General features: G+C 43.6%; 1 protein-coding gene across 3 annotated transcripts in view; it reads right to left on the bottom strand.

The window, feature by feature from the left end:
- Positions 1-18935, bottom strand: part of LOC113213932 (myrosinase 1-like) — a 42056-nt gene extending 23121 nt beyond the window's left edge. For 2 of the 3 annotated variants that reach the window (XM_052263551.1, XM_052263553.1), the window contains exons 1-6: positions 18714-18934; positions 10068-10143; positions 6130-6260; positions 4566-4700; positions 3750-3875; positions 1002-1185 (exon numbers count right to left, since the gene is read on the bottom strand). In XM_052263551.1, the coding sequence (XP_052119511.1) occupies positions 1002-1185; positions 3750-3875; positions 4566-4700; positions 6130-6260; positions 10068-10143; positions 18714-18887 (826 nt within the window). In that variant the 5' untranslated portion in view covers positions 18888-18934. Of the gene's footprint in view, positions 1-1001; positions 1186-3749; positions 3876-4565; positions 4701-6129; positions 6261-10067; positions 10144-18713 lie in introns of all 3 variants that reach the window. The other variant, XM_052263552.1, reaches the window with a different exon arrangement.
- Positions 18936-27439: the final 8504 nt, after the last annotated feature.

Here is a 27439-nt window from a genome sequence, read left to right as displayed (position 1 = left end):
TTGTTTTGTCCATTGTGATTTTTTTTCAGCACTTACATTTCGAAATTTGCAAAACCCCCAGGTCAACCACTAGGGGCATCTTTTAAGAGTAACTAGCAATTTTTTTGACCATCGCAGACCCATCCGTCCGTTGCGCTGCAATCGTGCTCACCGAGAGGGACTGCACCGTTCCAGTTAAAGGCGAAGATTGGCATGTTCCTGGAGAGTGTGCAAACTGTCGTCAACGGCAAAATTTGCGTCCATTTATGCTCTTAATACACCTTTAATCCTAAATCGATGGGGAGTGTGGTTTTTATGTAGTGACGATTATTGCAAACCCTCACATTTCACAGGTCTGCCCCCGTAAGGTTCATTTCTAGAAAACAAAACGCATACGGCAAATCCTAGCAGCCACTACTAAGGGTGTGAATGGGGGTATCTAAGGATCACACAATGAAAGTGAGGTAAAAATAGCTGCAGTGAACATAAAGTTGTAGAGGAAGGCCTCAAATCGAAAAATCGGAGCGAAAATTTTCCTAAGCAGAGAGGTGGGTTGTAGTCACGGTGCTTCACCGTTACATTGCTTTCTCATGTGTGAGGGGAAAATTTTAAGGATGACGGGCCGGAGGCCCGCTACATTTTTTGATTATGATCTTCAGCAAATTGCGCAACTGAAATGGTCGGGCCGCGGCCGCAGGCCCGACCACCGCCGCCGGCAGGCCAAGGAGGCCCGGCCCCTGCCGAACGGAGTTGCCGGCAGAGCGAAGCGGAGCTGGCAACTCCGTTTGGCAGAAGGGCGGGCCTGCTTGTTAGCTTCCGTGACGATTGGGAGGAATACAACTTGGTTGTAATCACAGACACCGACATGCAACTCATTTGCGGAATCACCCAACTCCTAATATAGTAAATCTCATGTTGCTACAACAGCCCTCTCGGATCCATCTACTGTCTGAAACGATGCGGTGGCGCAACGAGCAGTCACTGCGCAAGCAATCAATCAAATCAAGTCCAAGAGCACATACCTTTTTGTTTTGACTGGTACTTTTTTCTATACAGATGGTAAGTCTTCATGTGTGCTAGAACGATATGGTGCAGGCATGGGTAAAGGTCCATTTGTCCTTTTTGGCCCATATCAATGGAGTTCATTATTTGTCCGAAATAGTTGCAGTACATGTTCGGTTCATTAATAGTATTCCAGTACTTCACCTAGACAGCAAAATCCAATGTCAAAGGCAGTTTTTGTCAGGCTCATCCAACAAGAAAATACAACTAGATGACCTGGTGAATTAAGAAATGGACCATAGCCAACAGAACGTTTGTTTCACTAGGAAATAAATGTAGGATTAAGAGCCCTTTAAATGTGATAAATGTTAGTTGTCAACAAGTATTACCAAAAAAGTTCGAATGTCTACAATATGCTCCAAAATTATTTTCTTGTTCTAAATAATAATTTTCTGCTGTTTCCATTGGTTCAGCCTATAATGACATACCCTCAAAATATTTTAGGAGTTACAGAGAGGTTTTATCATTAAATCCTAGCTTCTGAAATCATGCGCGATAAGTGATAATTGGGACAAAATGACTGAAGTGTGAAAAGTGTCATTCCTTTACAAACCCAAAGTTTCCGGAACTTATTTTTGGTTTGACTTGTTTTAAAAAGAACCTTCCTACATAATTTTTACCTAGTTTTCATCACCTGCATCGTTTTGACTCATAAAAATAACCAGAAACAACATGTTTTAAACTTGGGGCTCAACTGTGCTGTAAGGCCTTAAAGCGAGAGGTCAACAACTACTGAGCTTTTGCGTCCCGGGCTGACAGTACTCCGGGCTCCGGGTGAACTCGCCGGATATACTCCCCGCGTGTATTTCGGGTGTACCCCGGATGTACTACTATGGATGTACTCCCCACACCATGGGTGTGGAGCGACTGCACTTTATTTCAGATCAGACTTTTGTATTCCCGTCCTATGCTCAAGCACACAGGTTTTGGAACAAAACTATAGGAAGAGAATTAAAGGTTAGTTCTTCCGTAACATATCGCAATTATTTTTAGTGTCGGTAACTACACTCGTTGCGGCGTTATGTCAGTTTCGAGTTTGGTCGTGATTTCGATCCGAAAAAAAGACATATGAACCTACTTCTGATCAGCTTTCGATCAGGAAGTATGATTTTGCCGTCTTGTAGACCGATAGTAGTCGGCTCAGAAAGCAAACAAGATTTTGGTCCCCAGTCAACGCGGTATTTGAATTATTGCCTGATAGGGTGTATGAGGACCTAATTCGGATCAAATAAAACTTATTATTAGGAAACCGACCAGCAGCACACTCAGCAGAAGGTTTTAAGAAGATTAAGCGTCAAACGCGAGTGCACCTGTCATATTCTCGACTACCTGAAATGCCTGCACTGTTAAAAACATTTCATTACATTTTTAACATTTTCATTTTTTATTAAATTTTCTTTATAATTGGGTAATGAAATTTCATCCCACATGTCATTAAAAAAATGATGACTTTCTAAAAGAAATTTGTTTGGCTCTAACTCTCATGTATTTAACTCCTCAACCCACTAACAAATTTTAAAGGGCGTAAGTATACAAGTTTCCGCTCCTTATCGGGAGTTGAACCCGGAACCCTTGGGGGGTGGGAACTCCTCCCCTTTGACCACTCGGCCACGAGGACTACCTGAGAGTGGCCGAGCTGAAACGTGGTCTTATGCCGCCGCTGGCCGGACACAGTTTCCCAACTCTTTCATAAACATGTTATTAAAATTTAATAACATTGTAATGAAAATGTCATAGCATGCACTAGAAATGGGCGTGTAATGAAATTTCAATGGCGTGTAATGAAATTGCCGATAAATTAAATGACAATGTTCTCAAATGAATAGTGTCATTGAATTTCATGACAAATTTATTAAAACTAATGTTTACTGCGTAATGAAACAGCACATTTGAACAGTGTAAAATGATTATGTAAAAGTATTTATGACTTAATCGACAAGCCAGCCAAGCCGTTTTCAGCAGCGGACGCTCGGCCAAGCCTTTCTCGCAGGAAGGTATCGAAATATGATCCTGGACTGTCCTGGATGACCAGGTATGGGTTCTAAGCAGACCTTTGCAATGTTGCGTCACTAACCATAGTAATGAAGAGCCCTAAAACACTTTCATCCATCATTTAATCGAAGCTGCTCGTAAAACTCGACCCTTCCCCGCGCTTTAACCTGACATGATATCAGATCGAATCAACGTTTGAAACGTGTCTCTCAGGGCCTTCAGAAAAAGGAAGATACTTGGGCTGACGCGAATTTATGTGTACATACCAAGTACTATCAATTTGAGCAAACCATACCATTCTCCCACCTCTAAAACGATGAATATTTATGTTGAACTCGGCCGCGCGGGCCACTCGGACTGGTAAGCGACAAGCCTTTTTACAAAATATATAAATTAAAACTGACACACTTTAGGAAGGGAGCGAGTGTAAGTCTCATTAATCCTAATAAGGGGCTGCTCCGGACAGGAACAGGTTGAGTTACTTTGCTCTGGAAGTTCCGGGTGTACTTCAAGAACTCCGCGTGTACTGAAGGTATACTCCGAGTGTACTGCTGTTCCTCGCAAGTTTGACTCGTTGACCCCTCGATTTAATGGCACCAATTACGAAAGCCCTCCACACAGCACAGAAGAGTTGTGATTCGTACAATTCCTACCTTTCTCCAGTGCAGCTTGACAACATCATCGCTAACAAATTTCAATACCGTATTCTTACGTACCTTGTCTCCGAAAGTTTCAAACAAGAAGTCGGCATACTCAACGTATTTATCAACCATAGCAGGATAGCCCCACCCTCCAGTGGCATTCTCCACTGCAATGGGCTGATCAAAATGAAGCATTGTAACCTGGATATCAAAATGCACTTGTTAAACTGAGGGTGCGCGTGTTGGCAACCTGGGACATTCTCGTAATAAGTGCACAGTTAAAAGTGGTTGTTAAAATAACGATCATTTTTGAGCTGATACGACGACTGTGAGAAAACAGTCAATGTTGTTTCCAGCCCGCCCTTCTGCTTTGAAAAAGGTATTCAGTGGGCTTATTCAAACGACCTCGTGCCTGTGTGTCTGTCCATCTGCCTGTTCCACGAGAAGGAGATGCGCTAGAGACTTCAAATATTCAGGGTATCTGAAGGTTCACTCCTAGAAAATGAAACGCCTACGGCAAATCGAGGGCCAATTCGCGGCAAATTTTATCATCTGTCCAAGTCAGTGCTTGGTTTCCACGAGAGCTCCTCCAACCTCGCCTCCAATTCTCCAAATGCGAGTATGTCTCCTCCTCTGCGACCAACCTTGTGCGTTTTTACCCGGGTCACCGAAGTGCCGATACCAACGATATCAACGTGACCATTACCCCCTTTTCCCGTATTTGTCAATAGGTGTCCGGGAGAACACGCGGCAGCTCGATGGGTTGCCTGCACACCAGTGCGTAGGCAACCCATCGAGCTGCCGCGTATTCTCCCGGACACCCGGTACAAAGTTTAGGACTCAAAATTCAAATATTACACTCATAAATAAAACATCCGACGTAAGACTTACCATTGGCTCCATGCCGTTTTCAATGACTTTATCAATATAATCCTTGTAAAACTGAACACCCTTCTGGTTGATATTATCGACACCGCCAGTCGGAAGGACACGAGACCAGGATATGGAGAAACGGTGCGAAGTGAACTGCAACGTAAACATCTCAGTGACAGCTGGAGCTCGCAGAAACAAAGCCCTTTTTTCTTTTTTAGCAGAGTATTTATTTAATACTAAAACATAGTCTAAACTAAACTAATCAAGTTAAATGTGTCAGCAGATAGAACCGAGGGGGCAAGAACTCCGGGAATCATGTGTACACCTGCCTGGGAATCATCACGATAAAAATTGATCGAAATCAACAGAAATCGTTTAAACTGAGCAGGAAACTAGCAGAACCGGTACAAATTGGTCAAAATAAGCGTTTTCTACCACTAGAAAACCAGAGAAATTACTATTAGCTGGCGGGAATCACCGGGAATCACTGGGAATCAAGTATTTCGGGAATCATGTGTACACTTCAAAAGGGAGTTATTGCCCCCTCGGATAGAACTGACAGAACGACAATTGAAAGATGTACACACGGAGTTCGTGGCCGCTCCGTATAAACAAACAGTTCCCGGGGGCTCGGTACAAACACGGAGTTCAGCAGGCCGCCGTATAGCGTCTTTGCTATGTTTTTTGAAAGTTTCGAGTTATGAAGTGCGCCGTATCGAGAAAACGCGGTGCTATCGATCAGTGTAAACCGTATTTCGATATTTCAAATAGTTCAAAAAATATTCTGGTCTAAAAATCCAGCCACCCATAAGGCGCAATGTAAATCCAAAACTTATTTGAAGCGCTATATCTCAGACGTGATTTTCAGGCACTTACGACGTTGTACGTGGACCCGCTGAACTACGTGTCTATACCGAGCAGCCTGGAAGTACGGGTTTATACGGATAAGTATTGTAAAGCTACGTACAACTTCGTGTTTTTAGGTTTCAACTGTCGAGGAGGAGGATCGAGAGTCGAGCGTGTGTTTGTCGTGCGTTTGTCGTTAAAAGGATCAGATTTCACAACTACCAAACGACTGCTGTACGCCAAATCAGTGAGACCTTCGACTGTCCCTGTCTGTCGTTGCGTTGTCATTTTCATGACAAAGGTTTTGCCATGCGTCTGTCTTCAGTTTGCGTTGAATATGTCGTCATGAAACGACAAACTTACGCCTTAATAACGTCGGACTCAAGCAACAGGGGCATCCCATCAAAATTTAAGTGAAAAGTTAACCACGACTTCATGAACCTTTACTTTCCGTACACCCTGTAGTGGCTGCTGTCAACAGTGGACCGTAAACTTTAGAGGCCCACAACACTCTTTTCATGCTCGTCGGGTATCTCGGAGAATACGCGGCAGCGGTAGCTCGGTGGGTTGCCTACACACGGAGCAGCGGAGAAGGTGGCGAGAGGCAACCGGCCGCCTCTCACCACCTCTTCCACTCTCCCCTCGCCCACCGCTCCTGCCCGCAATTGCGTAGGCAACCCATCGAGCTGCCGCATATTCTCCCGGGCACCCGGTATTACATCGTTCCTTGGCCTACCTTTAATTTTTTTGCTAGATCGAGATCTTCGCGAAATCTGTGATAATGATCAGCAGCTACGTCTGTGTTGTTTGGGAACAGCTTGTCTCCAAGCAGGTGCTCAATCCAGTCCATAGAACTCTCTCCTTTACCTGCAATACACAGAACGAACTTGTAATAACAAAAGGGTGCCTTCGCCCTTCGCCTGTCCCTTCGCTATCAGACATGCGCAGACGCCTGGCCCCACTCCGCTCGGACACGGCCCATGCGCTCCGGGAAGCGGGCAGCCGCCGCGCGCAGAGCTGGCAGCCAGGGCGCCGCCCGCCCGGGCCGCCGCACAGTGGGCCAGAAAGCGACAAATAAATCATAGGAGAAGAACCGAGAGCCCAAAATGTGAAACCATAAGTTTTTGAGGATGCTGATTCCATTTCCGATGTCCTTTCCACCCCATAGACCTGTCCTGTGGGCGTGAACCTCCTGGGGTCCCCGATGACGCCCTGCGAAATTCTGGGACCCCGAGCACTTTTGAGGACATTTTCCTGATTTACTGAGTTTCTAATGACTCTCCCTCACCATGCCAGTTCAAAATCTTATATTTTTGTTAAATTGAGCCACTCTGTTACGACTACCGAAAGGTCCATTTTCCTAAATACCCGGATCGTTGTTCAGGGGCTATCGACTACTATTTTTGGTTTTCTGAAATATATCCGAGGTGGCTGAAATGGAATAAAGGCTTAATTATGATATTTGGAGCACAGGGAAGCCTTCCCTGCCGCACACTGCAGTCCCGAGCGTCAAAAAAAGAGGTTAGTCGGCGAGCGGAGGGCGCGTGCGGAGCCGTGCATCCACCTCTTAAAATCAATCGCATTTTCGGGGTCACGGGTGGTAGCAGCTAAACTCTGTTGGAATGTGTTCTTTATTCTTCAGGGGAGGTGTGTGCCAAGTATCTCGTTGGCTCCTGCTGGCTCACGGATTAAAAGTCTGTTTCAAGACACTTCATCCAGACCGCGGAGAAGTCACTTGCAGAGTCATGGAAACATTGAGTTCTCTTTTTGAAAAGGGCGTTTCCCTCGAAAGTAAAGCTTGTAAATGAAAGATAAAGGTTCATTTGTTCCGTAGGTAACATATGATGATTGGCTTATTTTGTACCGTTGAATTATTTGTCGTTTTCGGGTCTCCCCGGCCCACTGTGCACCGCCTCTGGCGGGCAGGCGAGCCGCCGGTCCCACCGCGGCTCTTTGGCGGCCTGAGGCGCTATGACGCTCCGTTATAATTGAGCCGACCTCAACGATTTTGGTATGCGCGTCGAGCTTCAGCTTCGTGATCCCGCCGTTTTCTCATTCGCAGCCCCGTCCACATTCATTTGAGGCCGTGAGGCGCCAAGAAAGTGATCGGTGTACCCCAGGGGTCTCAGACTAGGCGATCTGAGCGGGCCGCACGGAGCTGAGTGAGAGAGATAGATGCGCTGTGGGCATGAGAGAAGGGCTTAATGGAGAGGCAACGAGACGCCCGCTGGACACCAGCGCGCCCAATATTATACCAGTTTTCTCCGAAACGCGGGTACTTACCGTGTCGCGGGAAGTCTCGGCGGCTCAAGAAAGGTCCCCTCTACTACGACCTCTCAAAATTTGAGTCACCTCCGACACACCGAAGCTGGTAAGAAAGGCGAAAACCGCGCCGCTGCCCTAATTCGGCCACCTGCCGCCGCGCGCCACGAGGCCTTCTACAACGTTCCTGTAACCGCCTTTACAGAATAGTCGCTTTAAACGAGTTATTACACAGAAAATCGTGTCGTTACCTTCCAAGTAGCGGGTTCTTGAATTTTTGATGATAGTTTGACGTGATTTTACGCGTTGATTATGCGTTTCATAGAAAATTAACATATTTGACCAGTTAAGGTTAGGATGTCCAGTTATAACTGAGAAATGAACACCTTGAGTAGAGAAGTAGCTCAAAATACAAAGAATATCTTTAAAATCCACAAGTTTGAAGAAACCAACATGTTTTCTGAGTAATGACGCGTTTAAAGCGACTATTCTGTAAGGGCGGTTACGGGAACGTGCGGCGGCAGGTGGCCGAATCAGGGTGGCGGCGCGGTTTCCGCCTTTCTTACCAGCTTTGGTGTGTCGGAGGTGACTCAAATTTTGGGGGGTCGTAGAGCCGCCGAGACTTCCCGCGACACGGTAAGTACCCGCGTTTCGGAGAAAACTGGTATAATATTGGGCGTGGTGGTATCCAGTGGGTGTCTCGTTGCCTCTGCATTAAGCCCTTCTCTCATGCTGTAGGAGAGGAGGCGGGCTGGACGTCCACCTACCGCCTGCTGAACGCGAGCCGCAAGCGAGCATCTGAGCGCATATGCGTACGAAAACGACAGATGTGAGTGAGATGCTCTAACTGCGCTACTGCTCCATCTCCCGTCCACCTGCCGTTTTCGGATGCATGCTAGCAGCGATCCCCACTCGCTGCCGGGCTGTGTCGCTTGTCGGCCGGCCCGGAGCGGCCCGCCTATATCTCCCATTGCGCCCCGCTTGCGGCCCGAGACTTGCCCGAGTGGCTCGCGGCCCGCGTGTCTGAGACCCCTGGGTAGTACTCGGTAGTACCCCTTTACCCCGTTTGTGCTCCTTCTCCAGGGCTCCCTTCTCCCATGCTTGCAGCTTTACTTTAGAAAGGCATTTATGATCATGGCAATGTTTGCCTATGAATTAGTTGCGTAGAAATATTTCTTGTTACCTATTTCGAGGTAAGTTTGTCGCAAGTTAACTTACGACACTCTGCCACAATTTATAATTTGCACTAGAATAACGTAAGTGATATCAGGTTGTAAAACTTCGATTGTCAAATATTATTGGCTGAGAGATTAGCGAAGACTATTACTCCGTCTGGTTGCAAAAAACTTGTTCTGTCTATCTGCCTGTGCGTATGTCCGCACGATAACTCTAGAACGAATTGAGCTAGCGACTTGATATTTTCGGGGTCGCTTTGCACCATATAAAGACAGATCGAGTTCGAAGATAAGCATTATATCTCGAAAATTGGATTCTTAAATATCAAAAACAACAGGCTCCAAAAAATACATTCTTAATATGTTTTGTTATTTATTTTTTTTTTGGTTGTTACCCAAGGGGTAACTTATTAAAGTACAAACTGGAATACGAAAATTTTGTCCGTTTTGCTCTAGCTCAAACAGTTGAGGCGCTAGAGGTTATTTTTGACGAAATTGAGCGATAAAATTACAACCCTGCATGCTACACGAAAGCGGCTGGCCGTAGGCCTGTATCTTCGTGTACACTTTTCCAGTTCTCGACTCGGGTGTCAGCGCCGCAGGCTAAGGTAGATGTATGCTAGGCGCGTCGCAGCGTAACAGTGTTTCGTGAGATATCGCGAACCCTCGGTTGACGTGGTCTGGCGTACATCTGTCTTGTAATTGTAATAACTAACTGTTATTTTTAAAGGTCTTTCCCTCCAATTGAGAGAGTTTGAAACCTTTTACCTCTTAGTGATACGTTTGCATGTCCCAAAACTGAGTCAAAAGACACTTACGACAGTCCACCCAGTTGCCACAGAACTAACGTACGTAAACAACGTTTCTGTTTACCGGACACTCACGAAACTTCCGTAAAACGAGTTCCGCAACTCTAAAACTAAACATATCATACTCGGTTTGACATTCCGACAGTTTGATCACTTCTGAGAGAGTAAAGAAAGTCGTGAGACATGTCTTCTACTGCTGCTAAATCTCTTTTAGCTCTCGGAGCCAATGTGCTAATGCGGGCACAGAAAAAGGTCGACTTTCTCCAATAGCGATGACCTGCTCTATAGAGCGAAGAGTAAAACATCAAGAGCAGAAACGATTAGCAGCCACGAATCCAGCTCATAGATTAGCTGTGCGAGCTAAGCACAAGCTACATTAGCAAATAATTTTTTTGCGTGTATACAAAATTTTGTCGAAATTTGCTTACCATCTTCGTCCCATGCGCCTTCGGCTTGAAAAGCTGATAGCCCAGCTCCTATGAGTACTCCCTTCGGCCAGGTGTCCTGTGATGAAAGGTGAAAGTTAGCCATTATTTACACCGGTAAGTCGTTTGCTTTCCATACTTTTCAAATGAATCTCAAATTAACAGAAAATTTAAATGACAGTTAATAATAGATATATTTCATCTATCCCACCTAAAACTGACCCCTCTTTGGCTGAGTGATCAGTGAAGCCCATGGCTCCACTGACCGAAAAGGCTTTCTGTTTGTGTGTTTGTTTGTTTGTCTGCCCGCACGATAACTCGAGAAGGAATTGAGATAGCGATTTGGGAATTTCAGGGTCGTTTTGCATTGAAAAAAAAGACACATCGAGTTCGAAGATGAGCATTCTTGCTCAAGAATTGAATTTATAAAAAATCAAAAGCCACAGGTTGCTACATATATATTTTTTACGTGGTTTTCTAAGGTGTAACTTGCTGAAGTAAAACGCCGCGATCGACAATTTCGTCCGTTTTGCTCTATCTCGTACCGTTTGGGTGCTAGGAGGCATTTCTTGACGAAAATAAGGTGAAAATGGCCAAATGGTCTATTTATGATCGTAAAAAAGGCCTTATATTGAAAAATTTTACAGGAAGTAATACTTAAACCACACAGTTGACGTCGAACCACACCCTTCTTTGGGCTCAAGGGTCCCTAGATTATCTTGTATCACTAAAACGTTGATTTTCACATAACAACCTGTCAAAATGCGTACTTTCAATGAAAACCTTTATCGAAGAGTAGAAATTTTATTTCCCTAATTTTAGAGTAATAAGTCCCCGACAAATGTTGTGAGTGTGCCAAATTTTGGGGCCGGAAGGCCTTGTTCCCGAAAAGCCCTCCCATGAACTCGCCTCAGGTGTCAGCGCCGCAGGCCTGCTTTATGTGCGCCAAGGCGAGTCTCAGCGAAGCAGTGTTTCGTGAGATATCGCGATTAATGTATATGTCCAGTTTTTGTGCATAAATGTTTGTGCAGAAAAATTGTGCGTTTGTGTGCTCAAAATGTGTACAGAGTTATGTGTGAAATATGAGTTTAAAAAAATTATACTGCTTAAATGTACAAATTTGTAGAAAATGCTCAGTACAAATATTTGCATTGTGTCACGCATGAAATTTGTACGCATTCTGTGGACATATTTACGCAAAATGATAACAATCTAAATGTTCATGCTGCCACGAAACAAACATATATATATTTTGAAGGGCTGGTATTGGGGGGAGGGGGAGACTACGATTAAACGAGCAACAAGATCCGTGAAGGTGTGCAACGCTAACCATTATATTTCGGCCCATCTTTTTAAAAGCGAAAATGTCGTACACCTGAAGATATTTGGAATCAAAATGGTTGTATTTTGGCATAAATGAACTTTAATGTTCTTCCTGGGGGCTAATAGCTTAATTGCCATTTTGGCATAAGTGTTTGAAATGTTATTCACGATTTAAGAGAATCCTGGAACTTTAAATACAATTTTAGATCTATAACTTGTGAACTTTTCAAAATCTAGAACTTTGTTTACACTGTAAATTTGATAGAACATTTATTTGTACCTGAAACTAGCAGCATGTTTGACTATAGCCGGTGACAATAGATCTATGGGCAAAAACGTGTCATTCTAAAGACAAATTGTGTCATCACAAGATGGAATAAAATATTCCTTACAAAAATGGTTCGGATTCCGGCTGTCGAGGCAGGCAGCAGGCTGGTAGGAGGGGGAAAGAGATGGTCAGCCGTCTTACTGGTTGCTGGCTGGCTTTGCCCTTGCCGAAGCGTCCGAACGCGCATTTTAATCGCAAAATTGTAACTTCAATCGTTTAATTGTCAAATTGGCGGTACAATTAATCGATATAGAAATAAATTATTTGAGTCTGTCAATTAATTGGTTGCTTTCGGTTCATCTGGGTTGTCAATTAATCGAACGGGTGATCGATTGTCAATTACTGGTAACTAGAATCGACCCGATCTCGATTATTTCCAACAATTGTCAATTACCAATGAATTTAAATAATCGCACAAGCGCGCACAAGCTTACGCATGGGTGCGATAATGAGAGCGCCGGCCGAGGCGTCCGCAAACAGACGCAGCTCTCGTCGACGACATCAAACCAGATGGTTTTGTATCAGCCAAGACCTGGTCCCACCGTCCGGCTGTCTGATTGCCCTAGCAGCAACGATAACTTTATGTCAACTCCTAGTGTTCTGCTGGTCAAAGTGTGTCGTTTATCTTAGACTTTTGACCGCACTGAACTATCGAATGTGTGACTGAGGGGTACAGTATATTCATTCCTAACCAAGAAACCTCATCATGTGCTTGGTAAACACGGAGATGACTCTTTGGGTCTATTATCGAGTGCAGGGCAGGTGCAGGTAGGCATTGCACGTATCTCTAGCAATACGGGCTGTGTTTCCCGACGAATCCCAGAATGTTGCGTCCTATAGCTTCGTTGTGTATGCTTTGATGGCAGTTAAACCCGTGCTGGTTTATCAAAACTGCACGAAAAGTACGCTTAAAGTAAACTGGGCCATTAAGTTAAGCTGTAAGAAGTCTTTATAGTCATATGACCGGGCTAGTAACGCCTCACAACCAGCAGTTTCCATAGTATCCAAATTGATTAATATTTTCGTGCCCTTACGTCGGACAGGTTATGCCCTTTTGATCGCCGTGTAGCATATGCAACTAACACTCAACAGGTTTGTAGGCACCAGCTTTACACGCTTGCATTAAGGCTTAGTTGGCAGGCGTAATCACCCTCACCCCTTTGGAGTGTCTTGTGGACAGTCCTCTAGAGACTGTCTCTACCAGAGAGCAAAGTCCCCTCGTCCTCCTCACTCTCTACGTAGCACAGAGTGGGCCCTCGAGTGTGTGTCTGCTGGCTGGCGAAGGCGAAGCGAGCTGCAGGCGGCAGGGATGAGGAGGGGGGCGGGGGAAGGAGGCCACAGGCAGCACTGCGCCGCCACGCCAGGCTACCGGAGCGCTGAAGACTGCGCGGGTTGCAACCCGCACTTTGTAGTCTGATGGGGGGGACCGTCTATTTCTTAGCCTTGTGGGCTAATTTTTGTATTTCACGCCCAAACCCGATGAGTGTTAGTGGCATGCTAGACAGCGATCAAAAGGGCACAATTCACCCGACATAATCACTCTCATCCTGTTACTGATTTTTTTCACCTTTTGTCAGTATGCCTGCTGCGCAAAAACCTTTATAAGCGACTGACATCTGCTTTCATCAGTAATACGAAATAATTTCTTTTTTAATTACTGACAATTTTTTTCTTTTATCACTGAGCTACTTACAACGATATCCAGAATAAGTAACAAATTTGTCAGCAATCCTGCTGCATAAAAACCTTTATAAGCTACTAATAAATAAATCAGTACAGGTCTGAGAGTGATGGCACGACAATATTACTTACTCAATTTAGATGTTTTTCCGCCAATATCTTCTTTACTTTAGCCTTCAATTTAGAATGGGCTGGGCCTCGTGTAAGTGCCGATAACACTGTTTCTCGTTATCTAGTCGATAAGTGGAAGCTGCCAGAGCAAGGTTATTTATGGTCATGGTGAGGTGGTGGAAGGGTTTTCACTTGCGTGACACACTGCACTCTCATTTCCTTATGGACACGCTTACGGAGAATTTTGTGCTAACGTATTATGGATCCCAAATTATTCATAATATGAATAAAATTGTCCGTATTACAGGCAATTTGCTCCATATTACAGACATGCCTTGCCTTCATCCGTAAGGTATGTACGAAAGGTCTATACCTTACGGAGGAGGGCATGTCTGTAATATGGATCAAATTGTCTGTAATACGGACAATTTAATGTATATTATGGATAATTTGGGATCCATAATACGTTAGCATAAAATTCTCCATAACATACGGATAGCATATCCGTAGGGAAAGAAGAGTGTGCGCAACCAAATCAGGTATTTACGCTACACTCTCATTTCCTTATGGACACGCTTACGGTGAATTTTGTGCTAACATATTATGGATCACAAATTATACATAATATGGATAAAATTGTCCGTATGACAGACAATTTGATCCATATTACAGACATGCCTTCATCCGTAGGGTATGGACGAAAGGTCTATACCTTACGGAGGAGGGCATGTCTGTAATATGGATCAAATTTTCTGTCATACGTACAATTTTATCCATATTATGGATAATTTGTGATCCATAATATGTTAGCACAAAATTCTCCATAACATACGGATAGCACATCCATAGGGAAATGAGAGTGTAAAATGCCCCTGAAAGGGTAAAATTTGGGTTGCATAAACTGTGTGACATTCTGTCACACCAGCGTCCGCATGGTACACGTTTTTGGATGAGCAAAAGCGATGGCTACTACTCTAGTGATGCATCAATAGTTTTGTTTTTCTCTCTGTAATGACGACAACGCAAGAACGGATTAAACTGGGAACACTCTCATTTCCCTATGGATGGGCTATCCGTATGTTTTGGAGAACTTTGTACAAACGTATTATGGATCACAAATTATCCATAATATGGATAAAATTGTCCGTATTACTGACAATTTGATCCTTCATCCGTAGGGTAAAGAACTTTCGTTCATACCTTACGGATGAAGGCATATCTGAAATATTTGTAATATGAATCAAATTCACCGTATTACGGACGTAATACGGACAATTTTATGCATAGTATGGATAATTTTTACTCGATAATACGTTTGCACAGAATTCTCTGTAAGCGTGTCCATAGGGAAATGAGAGTGTACCTAAAATTTTAGGAGTAACTTCGCACATTAAAAGCAAAAACTAAACCGATTCTCTCTGCCTCGGAAAATATTGCGAATATTAAAATATTTTATATGATTTCTTAAGGAGGAACTTCTGAGAGTAGGATCAAATTTAAGGGGTGCTTATCCTCTAAACCAGGGGTCTCAGACAAGCGGCCCGCGGGCCACTCGGGCGAGTCTCAGGCCGCAGTGCGGCCCGCTGTGGGCCGCAATGGGAGATATAGGTCGCCGACATGCGACACAGCCCGGCAGCAAGAGACTACAGAGAGGGGACACGAAGCTCCCCGGCCCGCTGCTGCTGTCTTACTGCACTGGAATACATCTAGCCGCCTCAATATTCATCGCACAGATCTCGTTTTGGTACCGGATGGTCCGGAAGGGTTCATCGGATCGAATCGTACCGATATCAAAGTCAAAATGCTCACCAGATTTGAACGGCGAGCGCTCGAGTCCGCTGAGCGCCTCTGTAGCCATCCGCCGCGACGATCGACCGGCGCCTTCTAGCACGGCAGGCAGCGTTCCGCTACGCCACGCCACCTCACCGCGCATTGCCACAGTACATAAACATGTAATTTGAGATGAACTCTGTGTCTAAGCACTAACCTGTGCATCAGTACTTTGTAAAAGTCTGGCCAGGACCTGTCTAAAATCGCGCTGAGGTGGCGTGGCGTAGCGGAACGCTGCGTGCAGTGCTAGAAGGCGCCGGCCGATCGTCGCGGCGGATGGCTACAGAGGCGCTCTGCGCACTCGGGCGCTCGCCGTTCAAATCTGGTGAGCATTTGGATTTAGATATCAGTACGATTCGATCCGTTGAACCCTTCCGGACCATTCGGTACCAAAACGATAACTGTACGACGAATATTGAGGCCGCTGGATGTATTCCAGTGCAGCAAGGCGGCAGCCGCGGGCCGGGGAGCTTCGTGTCCCCTCTCTGTAGTCTCTTGCCGGCAGCGAGCGGGGGTCGCTGCTAGCATGCATCTGAAAACGGCAGGTGAACGGGAGATGGAGCAGTAGCGCAGTTAGAGCAACTCACTCACACCTGTCGTTTTCGCACGCATACGCGCTCAGATGCTCGCTTGCGGCTCGCGTTCAGCAGGCGGTAGGTGGACGTCCAGTCTGCCCCCTCTCCTACAGCGCATCTATCTCTCTCACTCAGCTTCGTGCGGCCCGCTCAGATCGCCCAGTCTGAGACCCCTGGCCTAGGCGCTGACACCCGAGTCGGGCATGTGACTGAATCACCAGAGACCGTCAAATATCTGAGAAAAAACATTCAAATGTTTCTGGGTGGTTTCCGTGTGTAAATCGTGTGTAGAAAACCATACAAATTATTTAAAAATTATCAGTATTTTTCAAATGTTTTTTGAATAGCCCGTAATTACTCAGCCATTTTTTGAGCTAGGGGGCTCAAAATCAATTTAGTTCTTGCTTTTTATGATACAAGGTATCAATAAAGATTGGAGACTCCTAGTTTAAACAGTTCTCGAATTATCGCGATGACAGACAAACAGACACACAGACAGACAGACGCGCAACTTTTTGGTCATCACTGGAGTAATGGGCTTCGCTAATTAGCCAATTATCTCAAAGTTGATGTTGCCATTAGGTAAAGAAGCCGATATTCCTAACATCAGAGATCCAATGAAAACAGTATTTCTGAAGTGAAAGTAAAAAAAAGTTGTAAAGAGACGAGTAAAGAACAATAGAAACCTTCTTTTTAAAAAAAATTCCTTGTTTCTCGCAAAATAAAGCTTAAAACGATGTTTTTGGAACTTTTGTGTTTCTGACACACAATTTTCATCCAAACGATGATTGAAATAATTCCCTGCAGTGGTGTCCTGCGTTTTTAAGTGTAGGACCAATGTGCACTGCAGTTTCAAGTGTAGGACAGCACGTGTCCTGAGCTAAAAGTGTAGGACAGCATTCTACTACAGTTATAAGTGTAGTACAAGGGGTATCCTACACTTTAAACTGTAGAACACGTCCAGTGCTACACTCTCAACTGCAGTACACCTTGGTCCTTCACCTAAACCTGTTGAAGGACACTATGGTACTACTCTTAAAAGGATGATAATGCACGATTTTTGGGTTTCCGGAGTACGACTGATTGTCCCATAACAAATGACATCGAAGGGCCAGTGGGGTATCGGTGTGACTACTTGTACGTGATCATTTATTTCTCAAGTACAAATCACTTAAATTAAGACACACGCACACTTGAAAAATCAAAGATCAAGTACAACCCAGCCAGAAATGACATGTCGTAGCGCCGCCATTTCGATGTCGTTGATCGAACCAGAGGGACAAAAATACGTCAAAACGATGAATTTTTCGACGAATCGATGTCGATTCGACGAATATATATACGATGTTTCTGGCTGGGAATGAACTTGGCCCGAGAACTTACTCATTTTTTTTCTGCCTCTTGCAGAAATAATCGGTTTTCAGCTGTTATTGAGTATAAAACAAAAAACTGGCCTGGTAAAATACTGATTTTTAATGAGTTTAAAACTTTAACATAACAGGTTTTTTTTTCAGCCCGCCCTTCTGCTTTTAAGAAAGCATTAAAGCGGGCTTATGCAATCGCTCAAGTGTCCGTCTGTCTGTCGTCCGTGTAAGAGGAAGGAGGTGAGCCAGAGGTCTGCATAGTTCAAGGTACCTTAGGGGTCACTCCTGGACAAGGAAACGCCTGGTTCAAATCCTGGCAACCAACCCTTAGGGGTGAAAGAGGGTAACAAAGAAATACGGGTTGGTGTAAAAAGTAGGAAAAGGATATTTTTTTATGGTGTCTTAAAGGGGTAACTGCCACTAGCCACCACACTCGCTCGGTTATAAAGACTTTCATTGCAAACACACATGAAAGGGCAGACCATCGACGCCATTTTCATTGAGCTTGGAGTCAAATTTATTGGCCTTATTAATTAACCCTGATTTGAACCACACGTAAATACAGGCAATTAACTACAATATGGGGTATACTAACTGTGTTGTTCCTGGTTGCACAAGAAAACCACTCACAGGTAAAGTATTCAAGTACTGGCCCATAAACCAGATCCTTTCTGTGCAATGGCATAGGAATATTTACCACAAATTTTAACGCTAACGCGTTGATGACCCTATTGATTTTAATTTTTACGTCGGAATAGTCTAAATATTATTTTCAATATTAGATGTTGTCGTAGCTAATAAATGATATGATATTTATTTTTAGTTATAGATCGGTTGTACGAATTGACTTCGCATACTTTTTGCTTACTATGAAATAATATTATTAAAAGGCGGATCGACAGTTGTGATTATAAATCATAGTATTCATTTAAATGTTCCTGCGAGCCGCACCCCAGCTTCAAAGGGCGATAGGTTGCCAGCATTGTTAGCCGCCGCGCCTTCTTTTAAATGCGATTTGGAAGTCAGAAGTACAGTCTTCGGTAACAATGCCTATCGTCGACTAAAACGCCACCACTGAAAGCAGAGGGTATCGACGCAAGGCTCATATAATTTTTGGATAGGGTTGTACAAAGCAACAGGCGATCGTTTTTATTGGTCAAACTTCCCCGCGGAAATTTGTGATTGGCTGAAATTTCCCTGGCTCGACTCGGCCTGTTGCTCGGGTCGTCATTTCCATGGAAACTTGTGGATGCAAACTCAAATTTAATCCGACAGAATTATAGCAGACATATCTCCAAAAAAAATATTATTTTCTGTAGTATTTTTCATTCAAATTTCATTAACTTCTCTAGAAATAGAAAGTACCTTTGTTGTCTGTCAAAATTTACTAAAAACTACCTCCGTTGTAATCGTGTTTTTTGTGCCAGTTCTTTCCTACCTCGTTGGGATCGGTCGCCGAGACATGCCGTGTCCTCGGAGGCGACTTGCGGGGCAGTGATGAAGCGAGTGCTCCGCGCAGATCCTGCAGCAGGTCTACGTCTTCTCTCGCGGCCGCACACAGGATGCTCTGCAGGCCCTGCAGGCACAGGAGGCACACGAGCAGGCAGCGCATCTTCAACGTCAACACAAGCAGTGGCGTGAGGTGGCCGTGATGAACGTTTATAAGGACCACGGTTATCGGGCACGGGTGGGTGGCTACTTGTGTCTCAAGGGGTGACGCACTGTCCAAGTACAGAGATTGTGAGTGGGCTCACTAGAGACTTAAAATTGTGGTGGTACACTACTGCTCATTCGGGACACTTTCAGGGCTCCGTAACTTATCATAACACGTACGAATGTTAGTTACTCAACGTCACAAAACACATGTAAAATTAAAAGTTAAAGTAATCGATTTTGAAATATTGGGGGACAGGCTGATTCGTACTTCGGTTATTCACCTCTCGGACGATTCGTCCTCAACTATTCGTCCCTAGATTTTTTGTTCTCGGTTTCTTTGCCCCCAGTTACGATTAGTACTCAGATAACATGTAACATTTTTGTTTATTCAGTGCAGATGTTGTGCCCACATGCCCGAGCAAAATCAACGACGCGATCCTCTTCCTTGTATCGCTCGTAGCGTGATGTGAGGTTCCGTAGGTTCTTGTTGATCCGGCAATATTGTTGCCTCTGACGCTGCCTGATGGTCCTCCCAACATCTAGCTCAGCTATCATGACCCGGACGTCGCCCTCCTTCTGGAATTCCTTGACGAGGTTAAACACGGTCGGGTGGCTTTTACCGACCATTTACTGAAACAATCAAAATCAAAAGTTGGACAAGTCGTGTAACTAACTTATTTCCTAATGACTAAAGTAAAATTTAAAAGTTATAACCTTAAGGTAAGGGTTGGGTGAAACTGGAAACGTCTGGCCAAAAACGGTGTTTTTTTTAGTTTTTAATCTTCATGCGGGTGGAATCAAGAAAAAGCTCTCTCTATATTATTGTAAGTTAGTTTGTCGCGGTCCTCTTAACATATAATAGGTCTACTGTTGGACATAACACTGTGCGCAAGAGCTATTTTGAAATTTCATAAAACATTTATAACTTCAAAATAGTTCTCGCGCACGGTGTTATGTCTAACTGTTGATTAATCAAATGTTATAAGATCCGCAACGGACTAACTTAGAAAAATATAGAGAGCTTTTTCTTGATTTCACTAGCATGAAGATTTAAAACTAAAAAAACTCTGTTTTTCACCCGACTTTTCCAGTTTCACCCAAGCCTTACCTTAACTCTTAAAATAACGTTCAAGGCAGTTTAGAAATGATTTACGGACCCCTGCATACTTTCGGATGCGATAAACTTTTTTCAATCCAATACAATAAGGATTTCGAGATGTAAATATTGTATTGCACCGGTGGGAGCAATGATAGCTTTACCGCTTCAAAACTACGCTCCATTTTGGAAAATTCCTCAAATGCCACGCGCAGCCGCACATTTCGAAAACAAAAGAAATGGTAAAGTGATGAAAGCAACAGAAAGAACAAAAACTGTACTAGAAAGGAAGAACTGGTTGGTTAGTTTGGTGAGACGTATCTACAACTTTAATTCATGCTATGTTCGTATTACAAACAAATAAAATAAAGTGGATATAGGCACAAAAATGAAACAAACGTACAAAGCGCAAAATTCTAACGCTAACGCGTTTATCGGCCCCTCAAGTGTTAACTTACAGTCGTAGATTGAGCGTTGAAAATTAGAAGATGGGGAAGTTTTCAAAACTGGATGGTTAAGTGTTGTTGCTCTTCGTTCTTAAGTCACCACAATAACAAAACCAAGAACAACACAAGCGCCTTATAGAAACTACTTCGTGGGCACTCCCCGGCACTGCCAACTTTTACTTATTGTTAGAATTATCCAAACACATGTCATTTAACCACTTCTGAAGTGCACATGAAAACGCCAAAAAAGGGTTATTAGAGGTGGGTTGAACACAACAGTGAAGAGACCCTTACAGAAAATAGACATCTATAGATGCCGATAGATGGTCTAATGCCCATCTAGCAGGTCTAACTGTGTAGACGTCTGCACATAGATGTTTAAAAGACGTCGTCTAACTGTAGATGGGGTGTAGACGCCGGGAGACGCTCTACATCCTATCTAACCAATCTATGCGTTTAGATGTCTTACTGTAGATGGGGTATAGACGCCGAAAGACGCTGTACTTACTATCTAAGCCATCTATAAATTTAGATGTCTTGCCGTAGATGAGGGTTGGACGTCACAAGGCACCAGGGTTGTTAACGTTAAAAATGAAATTTAACGCGTTACGTTTCGTTAATTTGAGATTTGAGTTAACGTAAACGCGTTACGTTTCACCAGATGTGACAAAATTAACGCGTTACGTTTCGTTAAACGCCGTAACGTCGTTGACGTTGATGCAAAATAATTAAAAAAATGTAAAGTATTGAAAATTAAGAGCAGAGGGCTGTTTAAAGATGAGAAATATTATAAAAAAAGTACTTTTATTATCAAAGTTTTAGTTTTAGTACCACTAGGCGCTCGGCTTTCTTCGTTTGCTCGTCGCGCTTGTACTGCATCTCACGAAAACTACAAAATTCGCTGACCAGCTGCCCAAATCTAGGTGCACGCGAAAGATGTTTTAACGTCAACGTCGTTACGACGTTACGGGACCCGGTTAACGCAAACGCGTTACGTTTCCCTTGCTGCCAAAAAATTAACGTTTTACGTTAACGTTAAAATAACGTTAACGAAAACGTCGTAACGTCGTTACCCGTTAAATTAACGTTAACAACCCTGCAAGGCACTCTACGTGATATCTAAGCCATCTAAGCGCTTAGATGGCTTGTGGTAGATGAAGCGTTAACTCCAAAAGCCGTTCTACTTTAAGTGCAAGCTTCTATGAACTGAGAAGTCTTAACGTTCTATGACGTGTAAGCGTCAAGGTATGCTCTACTTCTCGTCTATGCCATCTATGTTCTTAGATAAGCATACTTTCTCGAATGTACTCGAGTACATCACTCAATTTATCCAAAAACATGAAGCGAGTTCGTTTGCAAAGGTTGGTACCATTGTTAGAAGCCACGCCTCCTTTCTTCGCAGTATTGTCGCAGCCTCGCCCATTTCTAAACAAACTGTGCAGCTTTGATTTTAAATCGGTAGAAGTTGTGATTGGAGCATCTTATGGCATTGATTAAAAGCTTATTTCGGTAGCTTAAGGAACGGTGCACAATCGGCTCGCTTACGTTTTAAATTAACACTAACTGCATTAGAAATTTAAAACAAGACTAAGATTAAGCGTGAATGTCGTACATTATTCAGCTTGCTGTCGTTCTCAACTGGAACAGAGCACGAAACTTTTGAACACATCGTTCGGAAGCTTAATTTTCGGTCTTGAATTTTTGTCTAATGCGTTTTTCTTTTAAGTGAAGAGGTACGCTGCAGGAATCGACACAAAGAATGATAAAAGTGCGAAACCATTGTTGGCTTGGCAGCATTTTGCCGACTTTCGTGATGGTTTTAATGTTAAATTTCATATTTCTCAAAATTGGCCAGACAGATTTTAATGAGGCTATAAAATTTTATCAAAATCTGTATTACAGAAGTGGCTGTAGCCGAAAATTGTGTAAGAAAAAAAAAGCGCCCGCACGCGAGCAGAAAGGTCCCCTTGGGGGTCCTAAAAAGTGAAGGTAAAATTACGAAAAGTGGATGCAAGTAGGAAAGTAAAAAGTTAAGGCGTACGCATTTCCTCGTAGTGATTAGCCCCTCGGGCCTCGGGTTTCCAATTGTCACCAAATTTGGTGTACAGTTTCTTCTAAGGTCCCTTAACATTCTCTAATTTTTGTGGAAAGGTAATATTCAAAAAAAATTTTTTTTTTTTTTAAATATTTAACATAGAAAAACTAGTAAGGTGAATCAGACCCGGAATTTTGGGTCAAGGATAAAAAGAACTACTCACTAACATTCACAATTTCAAACATTATCCTTCTTTCGCGTGACAAACCCAGCTAGAATTACATCAAGGTTAATTTTGATAAGGTAAGGTCATGGTAGACGTACAGAATTAATAGGTATGTCAAACGTTTCTGTTTCATTGTTTGACGCAAATAAGTTTTCATGCCTCATTGAAACGTTTTCACCCGATATGAGTACGAAGAAGGGACCGTCCGCCTGAAGGCCGAACGGACAAAGTAATGACTGCTATGTGATCCTAAGAGATTGAAAAATAGCTGAGAGCGAAAATGTTAAGCAAAGATACAGAAACAGAATTGTCACAAAGCTCCAAACGTCCGCCTCCCGAGCGCGTCCGAGGACAGATCGGACTTTGTTGAGCGTCACACAAACAGATCGGACTTTGTTGACGGGCGCGCGAAAAGATCGGACTTTGTTGACGGGCGCGCAAACAGATCAGACTTTGTTATTAGGACGCGTCGACTTGGTGGCAGGAAAAGTGAGCAGTAGGATCACAAACTACTATCTCCGAGAACAGCTGTAAGGCAATCTGCGGCAGTTCCCAGAAGACAGCTCCTACCTCGGTGACGCATTTTGGCGACTCTTTCATCAAATAACTAGTAAATATTTTCAGCTGTCTGCGGAGGGTGACTTTTGAGTAGGGGGTGGAGGAATCAAGTCAAAAACAACGGCAGGTCACTGGGGGGAAGGAGGGGCCAAAAGTTCGCTAAATAGGGGGAAGGAGGTGTCAAAAATTCGCTAAAATCGGTCACGTAGTAAAGGTAGGATCCCTGCGGAATAATTCGTGAAAGTAAGGCCTACAGACAAATATTGTCCGGTTTGCTCTTGCTTGTACCCATTAGGAACTATAGGGCATTTTTAGATCAAAACAAGTTGAAAATGACTTGATGGTTCATCAAGTCGTACCATTTTGATCTCAGGGTTCTGGGGCTATAAATCGCTCACTACAAAAAACACTTGTCACTTAAACTGTTTTCTTTTCTTTCAAAGTAGCTATAGTTCCTTGAACCTCATTTTAGAGTGAATAAGTCACTGATGACACAACATAAGCGCGTAAGTCCACCAACCCTAATTTTACAGGATACACTTAAAACATTCCAGATTGAAGATTTCTAGTGATAACCAAATCTGCTCGGCACACATAGGGAGCAAATATTATCAGCAAACAGATGACATTAATATATTTTTGTTAAAGTTAATGAGAGAGACAACAATCGCACTAGTTTAGGGCAAAAACAACGAAAGTCCACACGAGAGCAGTGTAAAACAGCAAATGTCCACGGTTTAGCAAATCATAACAGCGAAAGTCCACAGGGTTTTTGACTTTCGCTTTTTTGTTAGCTCACACATAAACATTCGCTATTTTAAAGGACCGAACTGTGGACTACCATTTTCTATTGAAAACATTCAGTGTAAACATTCCCAAGTACTGTTTTCCATATCTGCACTAGTATTATCGACTAAAATGTTAACTTAACCTTTTTACCTTTGCCAAATGATGTGAAAGCTCTGAATAATAATCACAAGATACCACAGAAATAACACAAGGAAACTTACTTCTTATTAACCAGCACATTTTTGAGGTATGCTAGTTCAACGAAAAATGTTCTCAGAATAAGAATGTTAAAAAAAATTCTGAAAATTCAGTGGATGTTTTTCACTCTTAATCTTGTTTCCAGACCATTACTCAACATATTCTAAGTTTAGACTGAAAATTGAGACTTTTTACTCTGTATCAGGTTTTCAGAGGTAAAGTATATTTTCAGACTATACTCTGAATCCATAATTCAGAGTTACCGGTATGAATTTTGAGTGGAGAGTCCACCGGACAGGCGGGGACGAAGCACACCAGTAGCCGACGCTGCTTCCCACGCAGGTAGCCGGCAGCCAAATGGTTAAGGTTGCGCTCGAGGTTGCGGCTTGCACACTGTGTATTTCCGGCTTCTCCCTGCCGGGCTGCGCTGCGCAGGCATACTACACTGGCCGCTTTGCCTTCAGGCAGGCCACGGATACAAGAGACACAAGAAATACAAGAAATACATTACAAGGTTGCGGCTTCCGAACCGGAAGGTTGGCGGTTCGATCCCAACCTAGGGCAGTACCAAATGGACAGATATGTCTTCACCTGGACATAGCCCATTACCCCTGCAACTGTTAATTCACTCGCTATCTGATAATTTTTAACATTTTTACAAATATTTTTATACCGTCTGCCTGAATTTTCATACTAAGTGGTCATTAAACACTGTTATTCAACGAATGTGACGTCACATTCGTTTCCATGTGAATCGTGTCACGTTCGTTTAAATGTTGTGTCACATTTGTTTGAACGTGAATCGGCCAATGCCTAGGCCCATTTGAGCATCAATTCGCGAGAAGTCACGTTCGAATGAATGTGACACAATGTTCAAACGAATGTGACACGTTTCACATTGAAACGAATGTGACGTCACATTCCTTGAAAAACAGTGAAAATCTTCAGACTTAAAGTACTAAGAATTCAGTAAAACTTTTTATACAATGAACATTATCCTCACTGATGGTTTATTGAAACCAGAAATAACCTGGTAAGTTAAAAATCAGTAGGTCAGAAATCAAGTAGTCTATGAATAATTCCCTGCCATATATGGCACGGCTTAGGCGATTAGTTCGAGCAGTTAGTAATTATTCTTACAACAAAACAGAACAGTACTGTCTTGTGCCTTTAACACCCTCCACAAAAGCAAAAAGTAACACACACGCAAAAGTATTTGCAGTGCTACAGCTTGTCACGTCCCGTCAACGTCAAAAGCGGTTATTTGCAGAAGAGTACTGCAATATGTACTAGCTCTATGTACGCCAGACCACGTCTCGCGTAACAGGCTTCGCGATATCTCACGAAACACGGGTAAGCTGCGACGCGCCTGGAGCACATATAGCTAGGCCTGCGGCGCTGACACCCGAGACGAGTTAAGGAGAGGGTATAGCGGAACAGGGCCTTCCGGGCCCAAAATTTGGCATACTCGAACCATTTGTCGGGGTTTTAAACTTTAAAATTAGGGACTTGAAACTTCTGCTGTTCGGTAAAGGTTTTCATTAAAAGTTCGAGTTTTGACAGATTGTTATGTAAAATCAAGGTTTTAGTGATACTAGATACTGGGGACCCATGAGCCTAAAGGAGGGTGAGGTTCGACGTCAGCAGTGTGGTTTTAGTGTTACTTCCCGCACAAGTTTTCAACATAAGGCCTATAACCCATAAAAAAAATGGAAAAAAAAATACATTTTGCGGTATTCGAATGTGGTGTTCGATTTTTTAAAAAGTTAATTTTTGAGATAGAATGCTCAACTTCGAACTCGATCTGTCTTTTTATGATACAAAATTACCCTGAAAATCCTAGATCGCTATCTCAATTCCTTCTCGAGTTATCGTGCGTACAGACAGACAAACAAATAAACAGAATGAAGCTTGTCCGGTCAGTGGAGTAATGGGCTTCGCTAGTCGCTCAGCCAAAAACGAAATCATTCCGAAACTCGTCCGGGACTGTTCCAAAAGCAGTCCGATCGTCTCGGACTCTTCCAAATATGTTCCAGGACAGTCCGTCAGCAATCCGAGTCCGATCCCGGACTGTCCGAAAGTAGCCCTCGGCACCCAGGACTGTCCGTAAAAAGTCCGATGCTACCGGGGGAAAGCGCCAGGAAAATTGTAGGACAAAATTTTATTTTATTTTGTGCTGGCAATTTGCCTCTTTAAATTTGAGTAAACTAACAGGCATATTTTATTTTTCAAAAAGGTCGTTCATCATGACCTGAACAGAACATTTCGTGCGATGCAAAAGCATTTGCCGAAAACCGCATGACGATGAGCTGATTCGTTCGTTGTGTACAGCGCTCGTCTCGGAAGAGATTCTGAGCCCAGCTAAAGAGGCTCTCCTGTGTGTTCTCTTCTCCTCAGCCGTCAGCGTAGCTCAGGTGGTAAGAGCGTCGGTCAAGGGACCCGGTGACCGACAGGTGAGGGAATGAATTCCGCTCGTCCAGCTTTTTTCTAAGCCGGTTGGACCATTCGGACTAGTCAGAAATACGTCCGGGCACGGGCATCGGACAGTCCGATAGACGTCCGGTCGCGGCCTTCGGACAGTCCGAAAACTTGCTGATTTGACACATTTTCGGTAGTATTCTCGGCAAGGTCCGGGATGTCGTCTCGGACTGTCCGAAAATCGGACTGATTTCGGTACAGAATATTTTTATAAGGGACGCTGTTATGTCAGCCCATGGCTTGACTTTCGCTGTTTTGATTTGGAAATGTATGGACTTTCGTTGTTTTGGTTTGCTCACATGAGAACATACGTTTCTTTTTTGGCTCAAGGGTGGACTCTTGATGTTTGGTACCTCTATGTATCTGCTACGTTTACTGAGATATGTTTTTCACAGAAAGATGCGTCTCAGTTGGTAGAATTTACTGCTAACAAGAACTTGAAATGAGTAAAATTTGAACTTGAGTGCTTATGTTGGCTCATCAGTGAATTAAGCGACAGTTACACCGAGGAATCGAATTTTGGGGCCGCAAGGTCCCACCCCCATACGTATTAACGCGTCTCGGGAGTCAGCGCGGCTTTATATGAGTAGTAAGGTACCCCCATTCGGACATCCGCCATCTTGGTCCCCCATTCGGACATGCCCCCCACCCCCACCTCACGTCCCCCATTCGGACATAAGCG

Source organism: Frankliniella occidentalis, unplaced genomic scaffold (genome assembly GCF_000697945.3).
Source record: "Frankliniella occidentalis isolate FOCC.00 unplaced genomic scaffold, Focc_3.1 Scaffold12, whole genome shotgun sequence".
Taxonomy (NCBI): domain Eukaryota; kingdom Metazoa; phylum Arthropoda; class Insecta; order Thysanoptera; family Thripidae; genus Frankliniella; species Frankliniella occidentalis.
This window is presented reverse-complemented; position numbering and strand designations above follow the sequence as displayed.